The following is a 24,717-nucleotide window of genomic DNA, read 5'->3' as shown; positions in this document are numbered from 1 at the left end:
CTTTCTTTCTTTTTTTAAAGAGGTAGAACCAGCTAACAGGGTGGGTTTGGCTGGATGTGGCAACCCATAGGAGATAGCCAGTTCCCGTTGCCATTGGAATTTGGGGTGTGCTGTGGGATTCAAACAAGGACAGGGCAGCAGCATTGTGTCTGTGCCAGAAAATGGGGCTGACTAAGTGCTGGAGTGACTAGGCTCTGGGACGGGGGAGGTGGGCTTTGAGGTGTACAAGAACGCTCATGGAGTGATCTTGGGGCTAGGGTGAGTGATGGGGCTTGATCAAGGTTCTCTAGACCTTGAGTGCATGTGCCCCTTCCCTTGAATTATCAGTTTCTTTCCCTTGGTCAGAGAAAATGTGTCTGGACTAGAAATCAGTGAGGAGTAAGAGTGTGAGGAGGAAAACTTTTGCAAAGTATCACTCATGCCTGTGGAAAGGACCGGTGCTCACCATATGGGAGAGCTGACATGTATTGCTGCAGAAGTGCACTGTGGTTTGGCGTTTGACAACCCAGCTCCTTCTGGTAGGGTGTGAACCTTTCAGATAGTATTGGCAATGTGGGGAAGCTCTTACCAGGCTGGCAGCTGTAGGTGTAGGAGATGGTGGGAGGCTCACAGTGCTCTGCTGGCTACCTCTTCTGATCATCTGTGCAGGATGTAGGAAGGGTGTGAGAGGTGTGGGATGGAAGCAGAAAGAGAAGTGGTTTCTTTATGACAGTAGGAGCAATTAAATGAGAGTTGGAAAGGGGTAAAAGCCACGCTACCAGCTTGAAGCCAGCAAATTCATTGCAAAACCCATTCATAAATAGAAAGGCAAAACAGAATGAGTGAAAAGTGCCCTGTGTGCTCACCTTCTACAATGAGAATTCAAAGACTGCACTAGATCACCTTTGTGGGGCCTTTGTTGTTAAACTGCATCTTTAAAACTAGAGAATCTTCAGTTTCTTTTCATGCTCTTCTCAGAAATTACTTCAGCCATCTTTGAACTGAAAAATGGTGTTCTATATTTCATACAAAAACTATCTTAAAGGAATATTTTACATATGTAATCTGTTGATATCCAAGGATTATTTTATCCAAGGACTGAGCTCTGACTATTTGGAGAACATTAGAACTGTTGGTGTGGGATACAGAAGTGACCAAAGGCCATACATTTAGCTAGATAGATCATGAGCACATCATTTGCTGCAGTAATAGTATTCTAGGTCAAGATATGCCTCCTATAAAGAGCTGGTTTTGCACTGGAATAAACGGGAACTCCATGACCTCCGGGATTGGCAGAGGTGGCAGATTGCTGTGAGTCACTAGTAACTGTGCTCCATTAAACACTTTGTATGCGTGGGTAGTCAGTGGCTGTTTGGTGTTCCCAGATCCGTCTCCAGGCAGTGGGGCTCCCCACATTCTACTCTGGAGGGAGAGTACCCAAAGGTGGCTGTAAGGAGCCTGTGAGAGGGTGGCTGCTCATTGTGAAGTAACAATCCTTGGGTTACAGCCATGTGCTGCCAAAGTGCATTGTGAACAAGTTCTAGTAGAGATTGATTTGGGGAACTTCTTGTGCTAAGAAATGCAGAAAATAATAGTTGGCTGCTGCAGAAACAATGAAACTATGGCTCATTACCACCAGCAGAAGTATGGAATTATTTGATTGATTAAGAAAATTAAACAATGGGGTTTTCCATGTAGAGCCTGAGCTAAAATTGATGTATCTTAAGGAAGATGAGGTTTTGTTTGTTGCCGACCAGTTAATTTGTTAACTGTATATTAATCCGTTGACTGGAGGAAAAAAACCACAAAGAGAAGGTCCTGTTTTCCTCGGAGGTCAGTCATGCCTCAGTTGCCTCTTTCAGATATCAGCTAAGGCAAACAAACAGCCAGGGAGCCAAGCTTGGCCATAGCTGGGTAGGTGGAATAAGGACTAACTTGTGTTTTGGCTTGAATTGGCACAGCTGTCTTGCTCTTGTTTCAGTCTCCCCTAGAAGGTGATTTACCACTTCACCATGACTTTTTGCAAGAGAACTGTCCACAATATCCATCACCTGGCCCTGCAGGTTTTTGTTTGATTAGTTTTTCCTTTGTGTTTACTGCTGCCTGTTGTGAACTAGTGAATCACTCTATTTTAAGTAGTCAGTAATAAGGAAAAACAAGAATGATTAAAAAGGCACATTTCAAAGAAAATAGATGTTTTAACTCTAGCTTGTTAACCAGGAAATTGCCCTTCAGAAAGCTCCTGCCTTGAAGACATCTCCTGGCTCTGTAACTTACACTGCATGTAAATTAACACTATGGCTGAGCTGAGCTCTTACCATGGCTCCTGCAAGTAAAATGTTCCAATTCCCTTTTGGCCTCCACAGTGAGTGTGCAGCACATGTCTGTCTGGAGCAACCTGACGTGCGTCAGCGTGGGCAGTTACCAAAGTACATAAGTACATTTCAACAAGCGGTGCTATGCAGCTCTCTTATTATTATTTTTTTTCCATCTTCTGTGTTATTTTAAAGCAAAGCAAAGTTACTGACACTAGCTTCATGACAATGAAAGTTGGTGAAGGGTTAGTTTGCCAATGAAAAACAAATTCACATATGCATTCCTTTCATTTGCATCGATAATGCAGAACAGAACTTGAACAAAATGAACTATTTTTCATAGAAAATATTTTGCAAAAAGAATTGCTTTTGCAAGAAGCACTTATTGTATACAATGAAAACAATGTTCCAGAAGAGCCTTAACTCCCTCTGCACAGACATGCAAAAGGTATTTGGAATAAGGGGCATGTTGAGCATATGATTAAGACACAGTTGGTCTTTCCACTGAGGTCTTTTCTTGGGACTGGCACCACATCCCAGAGGAAGCTGTATGCTCATAATTGGACATTGGATATCATATATCCTTATTAAAGCACTCAGCCATTTGCTTTTCCCTGCCTATAATGTGTACAGAAAGTTATCCTTTTGTTTCAGTTTCAATCAAGCAGATAGTTAGCAACAAGAAGAGTAATAAGGCCTGTAAGTCTGTTTTTACTGGTTTATAAACAGATGTGAGAGCAGGGAGGAGACCATACTGGACCTCATTCATCCAACGTGCAGTATTTCCAGTGATGTTTGCTGCAAGCTGAAGAAAGGTACAGTAGTCCATGTAAATTATTTAAAAATACATTTTCTTCCAGTCCTCTTGAGAGTTTTCAGAAGCTGTGTGCACAGGATATATTTCTCATGCTGTTTCTCTTAAATGTAAAAGCATGGAACATGTAAGCCCTGCCCTGCAGGTGCCTACTGGGCCCTGTGGGGCAGCCCCGGTGCTGGGAGCCAACCAACTTCAGTCCTGGTTCAGGGACAGATTGTTCTTTCTGCTTGGGGATTTGTTTTGGCTGACAACCAGAGTGTGTTCTACTGAGGATAAGTGGTGTCAAACGCTACTTGCCTATAATGTAAACAGGGCCAGAGGCTGAAGTGGGTAAATAATACTGACTGACAGCACACAGTTCTAAGAAGAGCCAATAGTGATCTGAAGACTGATCTGTTATATAGAGAACTGAGGCAGCGATGTACTCACCCTACAGCTGGCAGGGGGGACGTGTCCTATGCGCATGCTCTGCTACTGAAACACTTCTGTCTGGTTTGACAACTGATGAGGTAGGCTGAGTAAATAAATCCAGTATGTGAAAAGGGCTACAAAGCCTTCAGCTTGAAAGGAATGTGTCTCTGTGCTTTAACTTGCAGAAGGAGGAATGTCTGATTGCCAGGGAGATTTCGCTTTGGTGAAGTGACTGGTGCTGATTTTATCTTCATTGTGTATCTGCAAAGGCTGTGCTCGGCATGGGCTTCCTGCTTCAGCTGATAAAGCTGATAAACTCTCCTTGCCACCTAGTACCGGACACAGGCCCTCGAATCTTTCATGATGCTGAAGCCAGAGAATATACTTGGCACAGTGCTTCCAAGTATTGAGATACTGTTAAATCAATGGCATCATGGATATTTATGCAGCTGAACACAGCAGAAGGTGTCTCTCTCAGTTAAATACCTGCTCTTTGGGTGAGTCGGTCATGCTGAAGGCTGGGACCAGGTCTCAGGAACCTTGCACCAACAGTAAATGGCACAGCAAAGGCCTGGCAGGGAACTGCAGGTTCGCTGGACCTGCACAGTGCAGTCTGCTCATAGGGATGCCCATAGTTTGTTTAGAAACTTGAGTATGGTTCATGTCTGGTCATTTAGCTGCTGCTAAATTGCCATGCTGCTAATTATCATAGCCATTTAGAGTCCTGCTTCTACTATGATGTTTGTGTATCAGACCATCGCTGGGCAGGAGGTAGGTGTGTGCAGTAATTACTAAAGTTTCTCAGTATTTTGGCAGCAGGGTATTTTTGCTGAGGGAACCCTCTGAGCCAAGAGGTGCTGTGAACTCCTCACGAAGGCAGTCCTTGCAAAGGCAAGCTCCCACATGAAGCAGGACTTGGGAGCTTCTGCAGTTCTCCTTCATGACTGGTGTCTGGCAGGAAGGGTGCTGGTGCAGCTGGATCTGCCATGAGGAAGGCAGGTGGCACCATTCTTTCCAGTCTTATTTTCCTCTAACTATATAGGAAAGTCTTCTATGACCATGACTAAATGCCTGACATTTTCTCTAGTGCTTTTTTGTTGACGAGAACATTTCCAAGGTGTTCATCGAGTTTAAGAGCCTACTTCCCCTCAAAGCTGGTGGGACAACGCTTAAGCACTATGGTGGAAGATTCTTCATCTGATGTGTGCTCCTTAGGTTGACACTTATCCAGAAAAATCTTTTTCAGTTTGGAGAATTCTCTTTCCAGGAAGGTTTTTACTATTCTGCTGTTGAGTGTACATCAAATGATGCTGCTGCAGCAAGGTCCAGGCCTGAAGCCTGCAGTCTGTGTCTGAGGTGGACATCTGGGCCTGCAGTAGTGTGTGCAAATGGGAGTTCTAAAGCTGCTTTGATTGTTTCATCAGCTCCTACAAGAGGCTCTTCTTTTTCAAGAAAACCTCTGCTTATTGAGTTATTCAAGCATGTACCTATCTGGTAGACTTGCAGTGCCTGGAAACTGACTGGACCCCATGGAACCAGAGGCTGTGACGCTACCAAAATCTTGTGCCTTGGGAAAACCAAAATCCTTAAATGCCTGGAGGTTCACCCAGTGGCACTGATGAAGCTTGGATTCCAGTGGATTTTGTTTCCTAATTGACTGTACAACTGCATTGTAATTAGGGCTGCAGTGTCAGTTTAGCCAGCATAATGCACGCAGATATCCACATAGGAAAATAAGAATAAAACTCTGAAGTTTTTCCCTGGTTGCACCGTTAACTCTTTTATGCAAGATATATGTCCAGCACAGCACTCTCTCATGCAGTAGAGACCTCTATAAGTCATCTCCTCCCTACCTAATTACTTGCTGTCACTCAGCATGCAGGGTGCTTGGTTTCTCCTGCCCCTCTGCAAAGTGGGGTTGCCGTGGATGATGCTTCCAGTTATTAAGCAGGGACTTGTGCACACACACAGCATGTCCACGTGAATCTTATTTCCTTCGGAAAGCTGTGCTAAATAGCTCACACACCTTCTTGTACTGTCTTGTGGGTATTCCCTTGTAAACGTACAAGTCCTTCTTAATTTTTCCTGTATGTGCAATTGCTATTTGTAAAGTCAAATCTAACATTTTTCCCGTGTTTATTCACACTGAGAATTAATTTAAATTTAATCTTCCTCTCTCAACAACAAAACTTAGTCCTAGCTGTGAAGTTTTGGCATTAGATCAATCACCATTATTAATATGGATCATAATGCTATGTTGGCAGTGTTTACTACTGTTCTAAACCTCTCTGTTTCACTATTTTTGCATATAAATTGGATATTTTTGTGTTTTCTTTTTCTGGGGCACACGTGTTCTCACTGATACCAGTTTGCAGTGATACCAGGGTTTATTATGAATAGGCCTTAATCCTAATCTCTCATCCCTCAGAGTTGCATTAAAAATGTTAGTTTGTTTATAATCTATTTTAATTTGTTATCCACCTCTGCTCACTCGTACATTTGAAGCTTTTGCATTTACATAGGTGCAGTCCCTTTGGCACAGATCTGTGGAAATGACCCTAATTTTAGGATGAAAAACAAAAAACCCCACAAAATATTTCAGGCATTTCCCTCGATGTAGAAAATACACACTCTTCATCTTCTAATATTTTACTACTTTAAAAATGCATATAAATAGCCGTTTAATGAAATGTGTTTGATTTAACCACAGTGCTCACTTGTTGCTTCCTTTGCTTTCAAGCTCTCCTGGCTCATAACAAAAGATGGTGTGTTCTGCTGGTATATTTTTCAGATACAGCCGTGGCCCTGTTTCACCACGCAGTCGAATGTATTTGGGACAAAACTGGCTCTCAGAATTTAATGAAGTCATGCTCTGTTGAGGCCTGGGACTTGATCTTATTGGAAAACTCATGCATTTAATTTAGATTTGAAATGTTGTTTGCACACAGTGAGCAGGTAGTCCCACTGTGTTGGCAACTGTCTATATATTTTTTTGGGTATTGTTCTGTGTTTAAAACAAAAGTGACCAAACTGAAAGCAAACTCAAATAAAAAAGAAGTGAGTCATCATCCTGATCTTTTGACAGTACTGTACGGAAGATTAGATATATTCTGCTATTTATTAGATAATATTGCATAATTTTCCAGTCTCACACTGATTATAGGAAGGGAAGTGGTTGTAGAAAATGGCAGACTGAATCTGTATCATTTGTTGTAGGGAGTGACAGTACCTTCCTACTCTCTTGTTCTCTGTCAGTGGACCCTAGCTATTCAAGTATAGTCCAGGGGCTACTGGAAGAAAATTAGCTTTTATTGCCTAGGCTCTCAAGGCTTTATCACCTGCAGAACATGGGGGCCTAAGGTTTGAGATTTCCTTAAGATAGTGACGCTAATGAGGAGCAAACAATGAGCCATGTGAAGAGAGCGAGATGCCTGTCTGGCACCCACAGCTTCAGCCTTACCCTAGCATTAAATGCCTGCGCTGGGCTAATCCTTTCTTTCTTTTTTTTTTCTTCTCTCTCATATGCAGTATTCTTTACATAAAGCTCTCTGTGTGCAGTACACTGCCATTTCTTAAATGCCAGAGCTTTGTGTCCATTAAGAGCGTTCCAGAAGAGCGTCCTGGGGGATGCAGAGCACAGGGCACTTCTCTGCTAGTTGCTGGGCTTCCCATAAAAAAACAGATTGCAATAATCATGTAAAGAGCAGTGCTGAAGCTAAGATGTTTTTTTTTGGAATTAAAGTTGAAAAATACTACAGTAATATAACAGAGCTCTATTATGGCTCATTTCATATCTCTTTTCAAAAATGAAATCTATCAGTTGGATTTTCTATCTCAGATTATGACCAACACAGACATAAGAACATTTTCGGTGGAAAATTGAAATATGTATTCTTCACTTCTTCTTGTCATTTCTGTGTGTGCATACTCCAAAAACTTAGTTTTTGAGGCATTAGTTGGCTAAAATTGTTGCAGAAAAAGAATTATGTGAAATGGGGTTGCATAAACATGATATGGACTATACAGAAATATCTGAAAAACCAATGCAAGAGCAAAAAATAATAAAAACAGTCCTGTAGTCAGGAAGCCGTTCTGGTCTAAATTCTTCTTCGTATGTTAATCAGTTTAGAGACCTTGGCATTTCTTTCTCTGCCAGCTCACTCCTTCCTTTCTGTGCCAGTGAAATAAGGGAACTGAGGGAATGCCTCAGATATCCACGGATATTTTCCACCATGCTGCTTGCCCAGTTTCTGGGCAGTCTGGCTTCTGGTGTGGTCCTGCCTCTTGGGAACCAGGCACCTCCGCTCTCAGTTGCTGGCCTGGGCACTGGGAGAGTTCCTCTGTTTCCAAAAATGACGAATATCAGATGTTTCTTCACAGTGAAATTGTACTAGTAATGAAGATCCTCCCCAGTACGCTGGTGAATTATTCACCAGATATGTTTACTGGAGCTAATTAAGTGCCAGAAAAGTTGAGCAAAATAAGGCCATAGAAACTCTGACCTGCAGCTGAGTGATGTGTGCTGTCGTTGCTCTCCGTTATCCTCTGTAGCCTGGAAAACAGCCTTGCAGTAATTTGTTGGTGATTGGGCTTACGTGGCAAAGTGTTGGTAGCACCACAGTGCCCCATGCCAGAGCAGAGCAGAGCAGCTCCAGCTGCTCCAACAGGGCCCAGCCGCTGCCAGAGAACAACCGCTGCAGAGCTGGGAGAGAGGGGGGAGAAACAAGAGAGCAGTGGCCCTGCGGGCACCGAGCTCAGGACAGGAGAAGATGCTCCAGCAGCTCCATGCAGCCAAGACAGGCCCACGCAGGAGCAGGCCCTCCCCTGGATGGTGTGGCAGTGCTTGTGGCCTGAAGGAGGTATGGCCGTGGATACCCCTGCAAGTGGGGGACCCGTGTGGAGCTGCCTGGAAGGTGAGCTCCATGGTGTGGAGCTGCATTGGAGCAGTCCTGGGACCTATAGGAAGGCCATAATGGATCAGCTGAGGAAGGACAGAAATGGGCAAAAATGAGGTGCTATGGACTGACTGCAGCTCACTCTGGGGGAGATGGTAGAAGAGGATAGATGGGAGAAGGCATTTTTAGATTGGTGTTAGTTCTGACTGCTTTGTTTTGTTATCAGTGGGCAATAAATCACATTCATCTTTCCATGCTGAGTATGTTTTGCCTGTACTGGTTATTGGTGAGTGATTTGCCTGTATTGGTTATTGGTGAGTGATTTCCCTGTCCTGATCTCAACCTACAGGTTTTTTTTTCATTGTATTTTCTCCCTCTGTCCATTTAAGAAGGAAAAGTGAGAGCAGCACGGTAGAACTGAGCTGCTGGTGTGAAGTCGCTATAGTTGGTGTCACGCAGATCAATAATTGCTGTCAGCTGCTGCTGGAGGCAACAAAACCTGGAGAAGCTGGAGGTGATGGGTAGCCTGCCTCTAAATTTAGGAGAGAGCTAACTTTCGTGGAGGCGAAATAAGTTCAGTGGTTGCTGCATGTACATGCATAATCACTCATGGGTTTCTTAAAGCATGTCAGTTGCCTTAAATTTTGTAACATCCTAAAAAAACTGACAGAGCAGGGTAGCTGGAGAGTAAGGCAGAGTTTAACCAACAAACCTTATTCATCTTTGAGGACAGTGAAAGTTATGCTATGGTGGAGGTGGGTGGGATTTCTCATGAGAGCAGTCTCAGTCCGACACCTTAGAGGTGCAGTGGATTCCTTCTCCTTTCCTGAAGTTTCTCCCATGGAAAAGGGGATTAAGCTCAAAAAGAAATGTTTCTCTAGCAACAAGAGAGAGCAAAGATTTCCACTGTAATGGATCAGAGTAAAGCATCTATATGAGTCTACTTCTGTTAGTAGCTTGCACTTCCCTGCCTCCACTCTTCTTGAGAGAAGTGATTCTGAAGCAGAAATTTATGTCCATATAAAATTGACATTTAATTTTTCATCTTCTTTATTAAAAGTCAAGCGATTGTTTAATGTTTAGACTCTCGTACTGACAAAATAGATACTTTCTTTCTCTGTAATGTAAATTGAGAAATAAGGAATATCTGTTCAAAGTGTGTTAGTAGCTGAGAAGCACATCCCTTTCTCTGGAAAATATGAATATACACCAGAGAACTTCACATATATATTTGCTGCTTTAAATATAGCTAGCTCACAGAGAAATGTATGGAAGTTATATTGTAAACGAATGTAATGCTTGAACAATGTCTTATGCGTATTGTGAGAAGATCATAACAATGATAATTCTTGCACATTTCCTTTGACATTTTCTGCATGCTAGTTTACATCATCTGAACAGCTGTGTAGGATAGATAGATTTTCTCATAGGAAGAGATGAAAATTGTTAACCCTTCTTTGCAGAGTAAACAGCAAAATCAGGATGGGAAATAGAAATTCTAAATTCTACTAGTCAACTAATCTAACTGTATGGTTGTCGTTATATAAAGCAGGAGGTAGTAAAATTAAACCTATTTCGTAAGTGCTTTCGGTAGAGTTGATAAAGAATTTTGGTGCAGGTCTGTCAAGCATTGCTTCCTCCACAATGTAAAGCACTGACCTGGCAAAAGTAATGCTAGTGAACCGAAGTATGATGAATATCTCACCCAGGTGCTGTCGGGGTGGTTTGGGCCTTTCAGCCACGTATGCAGTGAGAACTTGGCAGTGGGCCTGGCTCCCTGACACCTGCATGGCTGTCACTGGCCAACCCTTAGGTTTTGCACCTTCTTTGGAAACAATGCTGTGGGAAGGTCAGATTTGCTCATCAAGAACTAAAATTATCCTTAAGCCATTGTACATTAACACAAGGGGTTTTGTTCCAGTGTTTGGTGTTTAAAGACGCTGGGAGCCTTAGGCATGGTGCGTAATAGGCATGTTGGCTTTGTGAGCTTGCCTCGGTTACTTGAAAGCTGAGCCAGAAGGCTTGCTTCCTCCACACACCACAGCTTTTTGTCAAGCTATTGCAGTTAAAGGAGGTGTTACTGGCCCTAAGTAGTCAAAATAAGTGCTTCAGTTCTGGGAATAGCCGAACTGTGGTCCTGTGCCACTGATAGCTTTGTGAGCAGGAATAATTTGGACATGCCTTAATGGTGCTGAGCGCCCACACTATGTCTGGAAATGTTAATTGCGATTCAGCAGCCAGGTCATTACTTCAAGTGCCAGGTCATTACTTCAGGTGTTTAAGAACAGATTGAAGACATCTGGTTAGTCATTGCCTACGGGTTGATCTGAGTCACTGTGCTCAGGTGTCCATCTGTCAGTGGGGAGATGAAAAGTTGCCCGTTGCACAGTGTGTTATGAGATGATGTCTCACCCCAGGGTATGGCCTCTCCCATCGCTCTGTTCCAGTTAAATGCTTCCAGAAGCCTGGTAGGACTAAGTGTTCTTGGGGTGTGTGCTGCACACATGCAGGCTGTTTGAAGAGCTGAGTGGAGAAACAGCCAAGGAGTATTCTGTGCCAGCAGAGGTAACCATGAGAAGAGCTCAGAGCGCCTTGTGTTTTGCCCCCGACCCTTTGTACAAGTACAGCAAGGAGATGGGGCTTGGTACAGCTTCTTGTCCTCCTTCCTTGCTCTGCTTATGGCCCAGGGCTGTAGGGAGGAGCACACTGCCATTACTGGGCTTGCACTGGACCCACACTGCCCTTCCCTGAGTGCAGAGAGATGCCAGTGGGTTCCCGTGGTTCTGATCTGTGCATTGTTTCCCAGTGTGCTCTTAGGGCAGCAGCATCTGCCGGTGGCTTGCAGTTCCCCAATTATTTGAGTGTGTTGAGATGTTCCAATGGAAGGTGCCTCCACGGTTAGCTATTACCCATTCTCCCTGCCTGCTTATCACAGTGACATGGTGCATTCTGCAAACAACACAAAAACCCTTGCAAACAGAGCGGTGGGAGCATTTGGTAATGGGTAAACTGCAAAAGATCAGAAATAGGGGGTAGCCTTTCTTTAAGTGCTTTGCTTAATGGACTTGCATCTATTTCCTTTCTTATTGGCCACTGGCAGCGCTTTTCTGTCTTTGCCATGGTTATAGCTGCATGTACTTGCTCGGCAAGACTCATTAAAAACTCCTCATTGTGCCCCATTTGGACTGCCGTGCTGAGAGATGACCCCTGATATCTGCAAGCTTCTGCACATCAGCTTACTGCTTTGCTGCTCCTGCCAGTGCAAGGCATGGAAGTGCCTTTTGTCTGCAGTGGGATTGGAAGGAGTCAGCTGAAGCCTTTGTTTCTACAGTTTAACATTTTGAAATTGCCGAATATCAGAAAAAATATGCTCAATATGCGAAAAAATACAGCAAAAAAATGCACTTGCAGAGGCTAAGAAACACTAAATCTGGATGGCTTAAAGGAATAAAGAAAGAATTAAAATGGTTCTTTCGTTGCTAGGATGCTTTTTTATCGCTGATAGCAGTGTGATTTGGGGTTTTTTCTTCTTTTAATGTAATTTATTCACTATGGTTAGAGCACTGCTACACTGTGTTCTGATAATAGGTTTAAATAAATGAGATAGCTGGCTAGTGCCACGTGAAGGGGGTTTTTGAAGTGCAGATTGGCTCAGGGTTTTCATTTCTCTTTGAAGGAAAGATAATGAAGAGCGTTAGCAATAATTTGTGATTATTGTATATTGAAAATGCCGTAAATGGCATTGACTTGGACATTTGTCCCCGGAATTTACTCTGCATGATGTGTTTGCAAAGAAGCACTTTGCATCTCGTGCAGCTGAGCAGAGAAGTGTGAATTGATAGCAGATATTTCAGTTAGAGTTAAAGGCGCAGGTCGGGGGGTTTATCATCGGGGAAGGAGATAGACGTCTGCTTCTTTGTCTTTTGTATTTTGTGACAAAGGAATCCCCATCTGAATTGCTGCGCTCCATCCGAGCCCCCTCCGAGCCTCTGGTTAGCAGCAGTCAGTCTTTGCAGTGTCCTGACGTCATCCAGTGTATGCATGAGCTATGCTATTGTCTTACCGAGAGCAGGGCTGGGGATTGCAGTATCTGGTGTCCGCTACCTATCTCTGCCCGCTGCTCTCGCGGGAGCGACGCCGGCCTTCCCTTATCTCTTGGATTTAACACAGAGGCTCCTGCCTTTGGCTGCCCGAAGAAGGACCTTCGCTCTGGGGGCACGCAGAGCTGTCTGCAGCGTGGAGCAGAGGAGGGGAGAGGAGGAGAGAGGAGAGGAGGGTCTGGCAGCTTGGATAGCTCGGACTGCATTGTCTGCCTTCATGACCCCTGCTGTGTAGCGGTCTCATCCCTGCTCTCATACACTCCCTCTGTCTTCCACTCTTTCTTCTCTCCTTTTTAAAATAGCAGCATCTGGGGCCAGCCATGTTTGGCACTGAATCCTCATGTAAGTAAACGCATCCTGCTTGCATCCTCTTTCTGTTTGAACAGGGCCGGTGGTATTGTTTGCTGCGCGCCGCGGTGCCAGCGGGCTTACAAAGGGACGGGAGATGCAGGAGGGTGGCATCCCCTCCGTGTGGCTGCGTCCCGGCTGCGGGCTGCCAGAGCACCAAGGGGAAAAGGCAGCCTCCTTGGAAGTGCTAATTGATAAGCTCGTCCTAATTGATAAGCTCATCTGATGGTCCTTGGTTGTGAGTGCTCTGGTGAACGCACTGCATGGATGGTACATTGAGGGGCTGAGATTGCGGCAGCGTGAGATGGGCTGAAGATGGGAGGGAAGGCTTAATCTGACAGAAAAGATGGTCTCGTTGTCTTTGGTTCTGTTTCTGGGAGCAGGGAGACTGTCTTGGGATCCTTCCTGTGTCTGGAGAATCCAGAATTAAATCAGTTGAGTGGAATGCTTAATAGTAGAAGTGGTTCTAAATGTCTAAATGGGTGAAAAATCCAAAAAAATGGCATTGTTTATTCGGTTTTTTGTTGTTTTTTCCTGATCTCTGTGCTGGAAAATCATAGCTGAGCTTGCCATGTAACAGCAACACAGACACATGCCTTGGAAAACAAGGAGCTTTTCTTCAGTGGGAGCTGCAGTCGGTTCCCTGCAAACCTGGCCGTGGATGCAGCCCAGGGTTTGGGTGGAAGTGGTGGTGTTGGTGCAGCAGTGGGGGGGACCTGTCTTATCTGTGATTATCCACAGGCTGAAAAATGCGGCACTGTACTTCATGCCCAGATAACACCGTGCATTGCAAACCGACCCTGGCACAAAGCAGAGCATCTTCCCTGCAGGCGGTGTTGCTGCATCCCCACACCACTGGGCTGGGGCTGCTCTGCAGCTCAGCTGCTGCCAGGCAGCCGTGAGAGCGTGGGGAGCCCTGGGGACCCACTCCTGGTGCGAGGCTGGGCTGGGGATGGGCGGCTGCTCCCTCTGCCATGCAGTGCCTGGCCACGGTCGGGCAGAAAAACCTGTGCCTAGTTCCTGTCTGCTTTAGAATGGTTTTTCATGTGTTGCACTAAACATGCTTGAAGCTCTGGGTCGATGGAGTGCGAGCAGAAATACCCAGTGCTGTGGCTGCGCCTGTTGATGTTGTGGCCGTATTGATACAACACAGCCTGTGTGTATGGGGAGGTGTGTGCCTGTGCACACTGCGTATGAGTGTGCGGTGAAGTACAGTCGGTCCTGCACCTGCCCTCCTGCAGGCAACACATGCTGCAAACTTGGGAAGTCAGGAGTACTGGGTGTTCATTTCCATGCTGCTCTCTTGTTTCATGACGTGCACCATTAAATGGTTTGCCTGACACATCTGGATGCAGCCACCAGCGTGCTAACTGCCTGTTTCCATGACTCCCATGCCTATAGATTTAGGGGATGGGAGCGTGTACAGTCATTGTCAGCTTCCTGGGGGTGGTCCAGCAGTGTTCATTCACCTCAGGTACAGTGCAGTGCAAGCAGTTGTGGAAGATCTGACCTAGGCTGTGCCCTGCCCTTGTCCAAATGTACCTCCATGCTCAGCTGGGGCACAGAGCAGGGACCTGGCACTGGAGGGGCTCTGTGCTACTGGCAGTGCCCTGATCGTTGCTGCTTGGTCCAGGAACCGGTGGTCTGAGTTCAGAGAAAGAAAATTGAATGGGAATTCTTCTGATCAAAGTGGAGTCAAACTGAGGGTTTTTTGGCCTCCTCTCTGCTCCTGCCTTCATGTTCCCGTTGCTGGATGATCAGTGCAGCCATCTGGTTCTTAATATTTCAGTCCTGCCAGAATTGTGCTGGGTCCACCAGGTAGACTTTCACAGTGCTAAAATAAATTCATAAAATTCAGCTTTCTCTGTTCCTTTAAAATCCTACAGGAGCTGTTTCCACAGCTGTTCAAAGAGCACAAAATGAGCAGATTGCAGTTTGTTCATCCTGCTCGCTTACACGTAGTATTTAGGAATCGATTAGGAACTCTGTCGCTCAGTGACACAGATACTTCAAACGTCAAACACTCCGCAGTTCTGCTTTTGCTTTTTCCTTCTAACAGCACGAGAAGGGCAGTGCAGAAGCGCTTATCACTGCCTGGGCGCTAGGAAAGACAAACATGGGGCACGGTGGTGTGGCGGGGAGCTGGGACGTGCTGTGCTAGCAGATGCCAGCCCTGCGGCACGCTGCGAGCTGGGAAAGGGCAACGCAGAGCTGTCTGCAGGGAGCTGGGCTGCAGCGCGGCAGCTCCCGTGTGGCCATGCTCAGTGCTTTCCATCAGTCACGTGCCCTCTTTGTCATCCCCACGGGGAACACGTGTGCTGGAAATTGTTCATCCTTGGTGCTTTTGTCCTGACCTCTTCCACGCAGCACGCTGTCAGGCACAGCAGCTGGGAGAGGCTGGGGTGATGTGGCTCAGCTGGAGCTCTCGGTGCGATGTAAAGGAATGGGGCAGGCTGTGGTTCGGAGCTCATGCAGCTTATGAAGAGGGAGGCTGGTATGTGAGGTGCTGTCCTTGGGAAAATGGGTGGCTGAAGGCTGCAGTGGACATACTGGAAAGAATCTGTGTAATGGCCACTAAGATGAGGAAGGGACTTGGAGCATCTCCAGTGATGAAGCTGAGAGAGCTGGCTCTGTGCGAGCCAAACTCTTGTCAGTGATGCCCCGTGTCAGGGCAGGAGGCAGCAGGCACAGCCTGGTTCCCTCTGAACATGTGGAAGCAGCACTTTGGTGTGGTGCTGCAGGTGGTGGAGCACTGGCACAGGTTGCCCAGAGGCTGCGCGGTCTCCTTGGAGATGTTTAAAGCCTCCTGGTCATGGTTCTGGGCAACCTGTTCTGGGTGTCCCTGCTGGAGCAGGTGTTGGGCCACAGGTCCCTACCAACCTCAGCCATTCTGTGTGGAAAGGGATGCCCTGCCCACTTATACTCTTTTCTGCTCTGTCCTTCAGTGTTATTGTTCCTGGGCTATATTTTTTTTTTCCAAACTCCCAGCCAGAATGCATTAAATGGAAAAGGTTGCACCAAGATAATTGATTTTATAGCATATAGGGTCTTGTAAAACTACATAAGAGCAGCAGTTAGCAACAGAGAAATGAGAAACTGTAGTGCTGGTTATTAAGAACAATTTCTTCTACCTTAAAAGAGGCACTCTGTGAAGATGCCCAAGTACTAGAACGAAGCTGAAGTCTTCAGTTCATTAGCAAGTAGGGTGCCTGGGACCCAGCTCCAAAGCTGTACTGTGTGATGGGCATGGGTGCTGCTGTCCTGGGCCGGAGTACCTGCATCCTTTCACCATCCCAACCCTCAGGAGAGCCAGCCAGAATCAACCACTGCTTCAGCTAGTCAGCTGTGACCATGTAAGCTCCTCAGGCTGCTTTGTTCGGTGGTCAGATGTGCAGTGGTCCAAAGGAGGGTGGGACCGTGGAGCTGTTGAAACTCTGCTGGGGCAGCTGCCCTGGGGAGGGTGGGCTCCACCAAACTGCCAGAAGGCTCCGTTCTTAATCACAAATAGCCCACTGCCATCCTGAATTGCCAGCAACACAGCAGTAAGTTCACAGTGATGTTGCACTGGTTTCTTAGGCGATTTTATGTAGAAGAGAGGCTACAGAAATTCATTAATTCAAACAAAAAGATTTGATTGTTGAGATTCTGGCTGCTCCCCAGCCAGGGGAGCTTGTCTTGATCTCCCATCAGTTAGGGCTGTGGAAAGATTGCAGAATCAGGTCAAAGAGACTGGCTGAGCTACAGCAGCTTCAAATACCAGAGTAAACCTGGATTATGAAAGGGATTGAGATTGTAGGAGTTGTAGTAAATTTGACAAATTCGACAGTGAGACTTCAAGATATTTGGAGGGAAAAGCAGTCTCCCCCTTCTGCTTTACAAGGTATTTTAAATACTTATTGAATTGTCACTATTTTGTTTTAATAAAGGCTTTTAAAAAAATAATAACCCTGAAATAAGAGAAGGTCTGTAGTTTATGTAAACTCCATTGCTGTGTTACTTCATTAGCTGCCCAAGGTGCTGTCTTGAAGCACTTGGCTGTGTGTTTGCTCAGGAGGGCTGGAAGCTCAATTCAGCTTTCTCCTCTGACAGTGCCAATTCACTGTGTTGAGCTGTTTTCAAGCGTGCAGCTGTTTGAGAAGTTTAACTGTGTGTTGCTGGGGTTAATGGACACATCTTGCAGGCTAGATTTGACACACTCATTTGACAATCTGAGACCTTCTGGTTCTTGTAGCCCTGAATCACCTTTTGTGTCTCATCCGTTTTGAGTTCGCTAATATCTGATAGAAGGTTCTGAGTGTGATTCTAACCAGTGCTGCAGCTGTGTCCATAGGTGAGTTTCTGGAACTGGCAGGAGATCTGAAAGTGCAGGCACTGAATGGAGTACCATCTTTCTTCCCCTCATATTGTCTCATTACAGTTGATCCTTGCCATAGCTAAAATCCTAAGCTATGGTCAGCAGAGAGGCCCGTGATTGCTAAAAGTGATAAGCGTTTTTTTAGATTAAATATAGAAATCATAGAATAATTTTTATTGGAGGGACTAGCACCTCCTTCAGACCAGGACTGATCTTCAGGTTACATCCATCTCAGTGGATTATATAGATATTATATAGATACTATACCATCTCTATCCATCCACGTGTTTGCAAAATGATGGGAGATCAAAATGAGCTTCAGCTGTGACCAGTTTGATTTACAGAACCAGAAATAAGGATAAATCTTTAAGCCCAAGGACAGTTGAAAGGCTATTAGAGTCCCTTTGAGCCACGTGACCCAGATAGGAAGTGCAGTATGTGCAGTGGGGAACTGCAGTGAGCCAGAGTAGAAGCACTGGAGTTTGAGGTGATTTTTGGGATAACTAATGTCAGTGCCACACTAAAAACTTATTTGCAGAACAGTCTATCTTTTGTTTCCATCTGAGCTAGAATCGCCTGCTGATTACTGAAGCACCAGGGAAGGTCTATGAAGTGCAGTGAAGAAAAGAGCATTGTAAATTCGGGGAGATGGAGTATTCCAAGTTTCAGGATCAACATATATCTTTTCTGTTTGTTAAAGCACTGCTAAAACACCAGTATTTAGACCCTTTCATATGAAGGTCGCTATCTATAGCAAGGACTGAAAGAGGCTTAGAAATGCCATTATGTTCACTATTATAAAGGATAGGACATTGAGCCACTGTAATAGGGAATAAAGATGTAAAATGACAGAGAAAAACATCCAGAATCCAGTGTAGCTCAGTGGAAAATTGGCTGGCTGTGTTATGTTTGGCCAACGAGAAGCCTCTGCTAAGAGATCAAATGATGATGCTCAGAAACCAGGATGCTGTGTGGACCCACATTTTGCCTAGGCCAAGAAATGTGCCACTGCTTTTAGCATTGTATGGAAAGTATTTTAGGAGTTCCTAAAGCTGTTTGTGGATTTCATTTTGATTTGGCATCTTGAGTTATATTGAGTATTTCAAACAGTACATGAAAATCAGAAGGGTAATTCTTGTGAGACTCTTGGGCAGTGATGCAAAATTAAAGTCACTTGTGTATGACTTCCTTCAAGAAATATGGTGGCTGAGAAGGTCTTTCCTCAGTGCAGGGAAGTGAAGGATATGGAATGGCCCTCAGACAGACAGTGGTTGAGCCAGAAACAGGAGCTCAGAATGAAAATGTGCAAAACCAGCAAGCTTTTATGAGAAATATGTAGTTTAGTGGGGACTTTCCACATTTGTACAGTCCTTAAATAGCTTTTCTAAGGGATTGGCCGGGCAGGGAAGGGATGAGAGTGATGTGAATGAGCTCTGAAATGAAAGAATGTAATTTGTACTCAGAAGGTCTGTAGCCTAAGATGCTCAGGGAGGTTTTGAAGATGACAATATAAAGATTGTCCATCTCCTTTTGCCTCTCATCTTTAGCATGCTACTCGTTAGCCCAATGATTTTGCACATACAGTGAGAATGTGATTTCATGTCTGTCATCACACCAGCAAATGCTGGCTTCCATGTTGCTGCTAGAACTGAGTCTTGGAAGGCTGCTGTGAGTGTACCTTTCCTGCTGCACTCATCTGCCTGTGGAAAAGCCCATCTTGTGGTGCATCAAGGAATTTTAAGAGGTTGTGTTCTTGATGTTGATGAGTTGTACTTATGAAAGTGCAGCAGAAGGAAAATGTACTCACTCGGATCCTTTAAAGTTCCTGGATGGGGGTAGTAGAAAAAGGAGATTGCATATTTTTCACTTTATATGTTCTCTGCATCTTAAAAAATAGCAAGGGACCTTATTATGAGATCACAACTGGAAAGTGGATTATGACACATACATTGCAGCTCTGTGGAGCACAGAAAATGGCAGCTGACTCCACGTTTAAGATCACTGCTGCAAGATCAGGGAAAACTACCATAAGCAGACAGCAGCATCCCAAGCAGAACCTGAAGTGCATGAATCACTGGCTGTCCAATACTCAGTCACACCGATTCTGAGCAAACTTAGCACAAGGAAAATACCACTGGTCATAAATTAAAATACAAGTAAGTGTTATTATTAGCAATACTGAAACATGCTAAAAAGGTGTATTTATCATGCACAAGAGATGAATATGGAAGCTGATGTCCTCACTAACCTTTTCTCTTGGCAGCTGCCTTCATTGCAGGCTCTAGCAAGGCATCCCAGACTTCTTGGTGGTAGCAAACCATGCTGCTGTGTTTGCGTAGATGCAATAACCCAATTCAAATTATCCATCTGCTGATAAAATGCTTTCATGCTTTGATTTAAATAATCAGAGGGAATACACTGCATCATAAATGCAGAATTATCTGGTAAAGAAACTTGTGTGAAGATCCTATACAGTGCTTTGACATCCAGAAAGAAATGAAGCCAAACAGTTCATCTAAAACGGCCTAGAAATTTCATAGGCAGTTGGTGGAGGGCAAGGTCTGTGAGAGGGTTAACTAAGCTGGGGGAAGTGTTCCTGTAGCTCAACAGCATGTATCAGCCTGGTTATTCTCTGCTTGCGTGGTTCCACAGTGATAACTGCAGATAAGCTGTTATTATTATGAACAGAGCGTGATAATCAGTCTGCCTCTGCAGATGGATGGAAAAAAAGCTCCAAGTGGTGGAAATAAGCAGCCAGATAAAAAGCAGCAAGATCTGAGCTGCAGGGCTCTCATTCAGGAGTGGAAGTTCCCCCAGGAAACCTCCCATGCATTGAGAGACTTCATGCATTCAGATTGTATGAGGGAAATAGGGGAATATAGTGTCCTTTTTAACAGTCCAGAAATGTGGTTTCAGTGACCGTAAAACAGGAGCATACTCCTGACTTACTAGTGAGTTCATTCTGAGGCCTCAGGCCTCAGCTAGAATGTAATGACAGTACAAGGAGACAGCACCAGGATGAAGGAATCCTCAAGCGTGTAAGATAAGACATAGGTATGAAGGGATAAGATAGCATGCATGCTCAGCAAATTGATGATAGTACAAGGCTGGGAGGAGTGGCTGCCATGCCAGAAGGCTGTGCTGCCACTCAGTGAGACCTGGAGAGGCTGAGAAGTTCGGCAGAGAGGAAAATGATGAGGTTCAACAAGGGCAAGTGCAGAGTTCTACACCAGAGGAGACATAACCACGTGCAACAGTACAGTTTTAGGAGATGAAAGGAGCTGCTGCTGAATGGGAACACTGCAGAGAAGGACCTGGATGTCCTGATGGCTGACACGTTGGCTGTGAGCCAGCAGTGTGCCCTTGTGCTGTGGTGCATTAAAAAGAGCATGGTTAGCAGGTTGAGGGAGGTGATCCTTCCCCTCTACTATGCTGTGGTGGGGCCACATCTGGAGTAGTGTCCAGTTCTGGGATCCCCAGTTCATGAAAGATGGGGAACTACTGGAGAGAATCCAGCAGAGGGTCACAAGGATGATAAGGGGCCTGGAGAACCTCCTTATGAGGAAAGGCTGAGAGACCTGGGACTGTCCAGCTTAGAGAAGACTGAGGGGAACTCAAACATATCTGAAAGGCAGGAATCAAGTAGGTGGGGTCAGGCTCTTTTTAGTGATGCACAGTGACTGCACAAGGGGCAAACTGGAACACAGGAGTTCCATCTGAACACGAGAAAGAACTCTTTTACTGTGTGGATGACAGAGCACTGTCGTAGGCTGCCCAGAAGAGAAGCTGTGGAGTCTCTTTCTTCGAAGATATTCAGAATCCACCTGGATGCTTTTCTGTGCACCCTGCTGTAGGGAACCTGCTGTAGCAGAGAGTTGAACTAAGTAATTTCAGGAGGTCCCTTCCAACCCACATAATTCTGTGATTCTGTAGCATCATCTTTAATATCATTTACAGTTGCCACTATAGCCATGCTATAGTGGGGCTACTGCATGTTGCCCTGCCTAGGAGTACAATAGCTGCAATGATCAGGAGATTTAATCACCTGCCCAGGAGCCATCTCAGTATTTATATACTATATTATGTTGTACATAAGTATTCATATGTATTACTATGCTAGGGTATACCTGCATGCCACAGAAGGTGCTCTTGCTGTGGACATTGTGAATCACAGCCTGCAGTGACCCGTTCTGATGTGAACAGACATCAGGTTGGTTGTTTTGGGGCATTGCATTTATGCTAATGACTTACAGTCTCTGTGGGTCTTGGCTGCATTTCAGCGATGAATGAAGCTGTAGATTCCAGATCAGTGCCCTGTGCTGCAGGAGTTTTGAGCTACGTGTCTGGCGTTTAGTTTTGCTTTGTCTTGTTTGTATGTCTCTAGCAATGTTCAGTTAATCCTTGCATAAAATAAAGTGCATATAGATAGTCACACAGAACTATGCAAAAGGACAAAAAGAAAACACACATGTTGGGGCTTGCCACCCTCAATAGTATTCCCTTGAACATCCACACTTCCCTGGGGGTACAAAGCATTGTGCGTCTGTAATCCAGGCTGTCAGTGCAGTCACTGCCCTTGCACAGCGAGGTTCAGCTTGCAGCAGCTCATGTCTGCAGTCTAACAGTAAATGCATGTTCTCAGTTATTTCAGAAAAATATTATTTTAGAAATCTGCATTTTCAGCTGTTCTCCTTCTTCTCACTGACAAGTTGTACTATAATTCTGATTTGATTTATACTAGAAAGAAAGACGTGGCTTTGTCATAGAATGACTTGAGTTGAAGGGGACCTTAAAGACCACTCAGCCCGAGCCCCATGCCATGGGCAGCGCTGCGACCCCCCAGCTCAGGCTGCCCAGGGCTCCATTTAACCTGGCCTTGAGTGCCTCCAGGGATGGGGCATCCACAGCTTCCATGGGCAGCTGTGCCACTGCCTCACCGCCCTCTGAGTAAAGAATTTCCCCCTAATATCTAATCTAAATCTCTTCTCTTTTAATTTAAAACCACTCCTCCTTGTCCTGTCATTATCTGCCCATGTCAGTCTCACTGTTTATAAGCCCCCTTGAGGTACTGGAAAGCCGCAGTGAAGTCTCCACAGAGCCTTCTCTTCTCCAGGCTGAACAACCTCAGCTGCTTCAGCATTTCTTCACATGTCACTGAACAATCTAACTGTGGGCAGAGGTGTTCAGAAAGTTTTTATTTATATATGTATTATATATATGTATATATATATTACTTTGTAAGCTGTTGTGAGTAAAAATGGTAACTGCCTTCTTTGTAAATCAAACATTGTAAAACAGGCTGAGTAACCAAAGCTGAGAAGACAACTTTTTCCTAAGCGAAGGAAGAGTCTGAAGCCATCTCTCTATATAGCCTATATTGCTGCCATGAAGCTATGCTCTCACTTCTTCCCTTCTGGAACTGGAAATTCAGTACCCTGGTACCATACCTAGTTTTCCAGCATTAAATTTGCTTTCATTCTTTTGCAAGGAGATTGGAACTATGAGCCAAAGTAGAGTTAGCTTCCTTTTTCTTTATAAAGTTGATTTTTCCAGGGACTCATACCTGAGCCCAAGGGAACTGAACTTTTATCTGATTGCCCCTCTTTAATTGATTTCACATCAGTTATTGCAGGAGTCTGATGTCCAAAACTAAGCCAACAGCAGTTGGCATATGGTAGGAGTCACTGCAGCCAAGTCTCAGCATTGTCCATTTGCAGCTGTTCCCCTTCTCTTTGGGAACACCATGTCAATGTGGTACCAAGTGAAAGACTTACCCCAAATAGATGTCAAAGCCTTTTATTCGGGGCTCTTAAGAGCTGAGACTGATGGATGAGATTTTCTGTGAATACTCTTCTCAGAAATTGTAGGTGATTCCTTAGAAGGTTTATCTGTAAATGTCCTGTCTCAGATTTAAATAAAATTGTGATTTTTTAAAAGCAAGGTTAATTAAGCTTGCACCAAAAAAAACCCCAAACTACACAGATTCTCAAGTAGGACTACCCTGACTTAACAACGTTCAAGTTTAAGGTTAATTGTAGTAAACTTTCTTAGAAAATAGAATGTCTGTGAAATACATTGCATAAAAATGTGAGTTCAGACAGGTCAAAAAGTACTTTAAAGTAGTATTTCTGTAAAAATGATGAGGTGATTTCTTGTTTTTGCTTTAATATCTATCATAATGCTTTTTGTAGCTTTCAGGAACCTGAAATATCATTTTGTTTGTCGTAGTCATAGTTTAGCAAGGTTGGAAAAGAACTCAAAGATCACCCAGTCCAACTGTCCACCCACCACCACTGTAACTCCACTAAACCATGTCCCTCTGTATAGCAATTAAGCATTTCTTGTACACCTCCAGGGATGGCGACTCAGCCACCTCCCTGGGCGCCCATCTCAGGCTTCTTAACATGCATGAGAATAAACTTTGATAAGGGGTTTGAAGTTCACATCTGCAGAAGAGGAGCTGCAGTTTCTAAACGTAACACAGGAGTAACTTTGTTTTCTTTGATGTTGTTGTCATGCTATCAGCCCTATGGTAGTGTTTCTGCAAAGCCGATGTTGCATTTTTGGAACACACCAAAAAAATGGCTGCTGGCTTTTAATTGCTCTGCCAATAAATTTGGCCATGCTTCCCTAAAATGCTGGCTTGTAGGGAGGCCTGGGTATGTTTTATTGATCCACAGTGGCTGAGCATTAGCAGTGAGAGCATGAGGTGGGCAAAGCCTTCTTAAATTTATGACGTCATTATCTGCAATAGTTCAGCATTTAAGCCATTGCCCATGGTGGTATAAAAGCTTGTCTTTACACCAAGTGCCCTGCTAGCTATATTCTAGTTTGGATCTAACAATTAAACTTCAGTTGGTTTTGAGATTTTTACAAAAACAGAAATAGAATATGGTGTGTACTGTGTGAACTGTTGCAAAATCAGGTTTTGGCTAGATGGTTCATCTGTGGAGGTTGAAATAAACTGAAGAACAGTTGGAAACTTGAAGGAGGAGGCTGGGTCAACTTACTTCTTGAGCAGCTAAATCTGGGAAGTGTGATGAGCTAGAGGAGAGAAGGAAGTCTTAAAACATGGAAGATCCTGGAATTCTCAAACTGTGTGTCCATTTTTTTTGTATGTAAGTATGTAAATGTCCAAGTGTATCATCCACGTGGAGGCCAGTGGCGAGTGGTGTTCCTCAGGGGTCAGTGCTGAGGCTGGTGCTGTTTAACATCTTTGTAGATGACATGGACAGTGGGATTGAGTGCACTCCCAGCATGCACCAAGCTAAGAGGTGCAGTTCACACGCTAGAGGGAAGGGACGTTGTCCAGAGAGACCTGGACAGCCTTGAGAGGTGGGCCTTTGCCAACTCCATGAAGTCCAAGTGCAAGGTTCTGCACCTGGGTCAGGGAAATCCCAAGCACAAATACAGGTTGAGCAGAGAATGGCTTGAGAGTAGCCCTGAGGAGTAGGCTTTAAAAGTATTGGTTGATTAAAGATCAACATGAGCCAGCAGT

The 24,717-nt window shown here is 44.7% G+C and overlaps 1 protein-coding gene across 4 annotated transcripts in view; it reads left to right on the top strand.

Moving 5' to 3' along the window:
• The window catches only part of ST7 (suppression of tumorigenicity 7), a 133,610-nt gene that overhangs the window by 26,549 nt on the left and 82,344 nt on the right, over positions 1-24,717 (top strand). Inside the window, exons 1-2 of one of the 4 annotated variants that reach the window (XM_019612437.1) lie at positions 1,586-1,623; positions 3,024-3,109. The exons of 1 other annotated variant lie outside the window; for it this stretch is intronic. In XM_019612437.1, coding sequence (XP_019467982.1) covers positions 1,601-1,623; positions 3,024-3,109 — 109 coding nt within the window. In that variant the 5' untranslated portion in view covers positions 1,586-1,600. Of the gene's footprint in view, positions 1-1,585; positions 1,624-3,023; positions 3,110-12,496; positions 12,860-19,198; positions 19,376-24,717 lie in introns of those variants that run through there. 2 more of the 4 variants (XM_003201976.4, XM_019612450.2) reach the window with 2 other exon arrangements.

Source organism: Meleagris gallopavo, chromosome 1 (assembly GCF_000146605.3).
Source record: "Meleagris gallopavo isolate NT-WF06-2002-E0010 breed Aviagen turkey brand Nicholas breeding stock chromosome 1, Turkey_5.1, whole genome shotgun sequence".
NCBI lineage: Eukaryota > Metazoa > Chordata > Aves > Galliformes > Phasianidae > Meleagris > Meleagris gallopavo.
The sequence above is the reverse complement of the archived record's forward strand: the minus strand, read 5'-3'. Positions and strand labels throughout refer to the sequence as shown.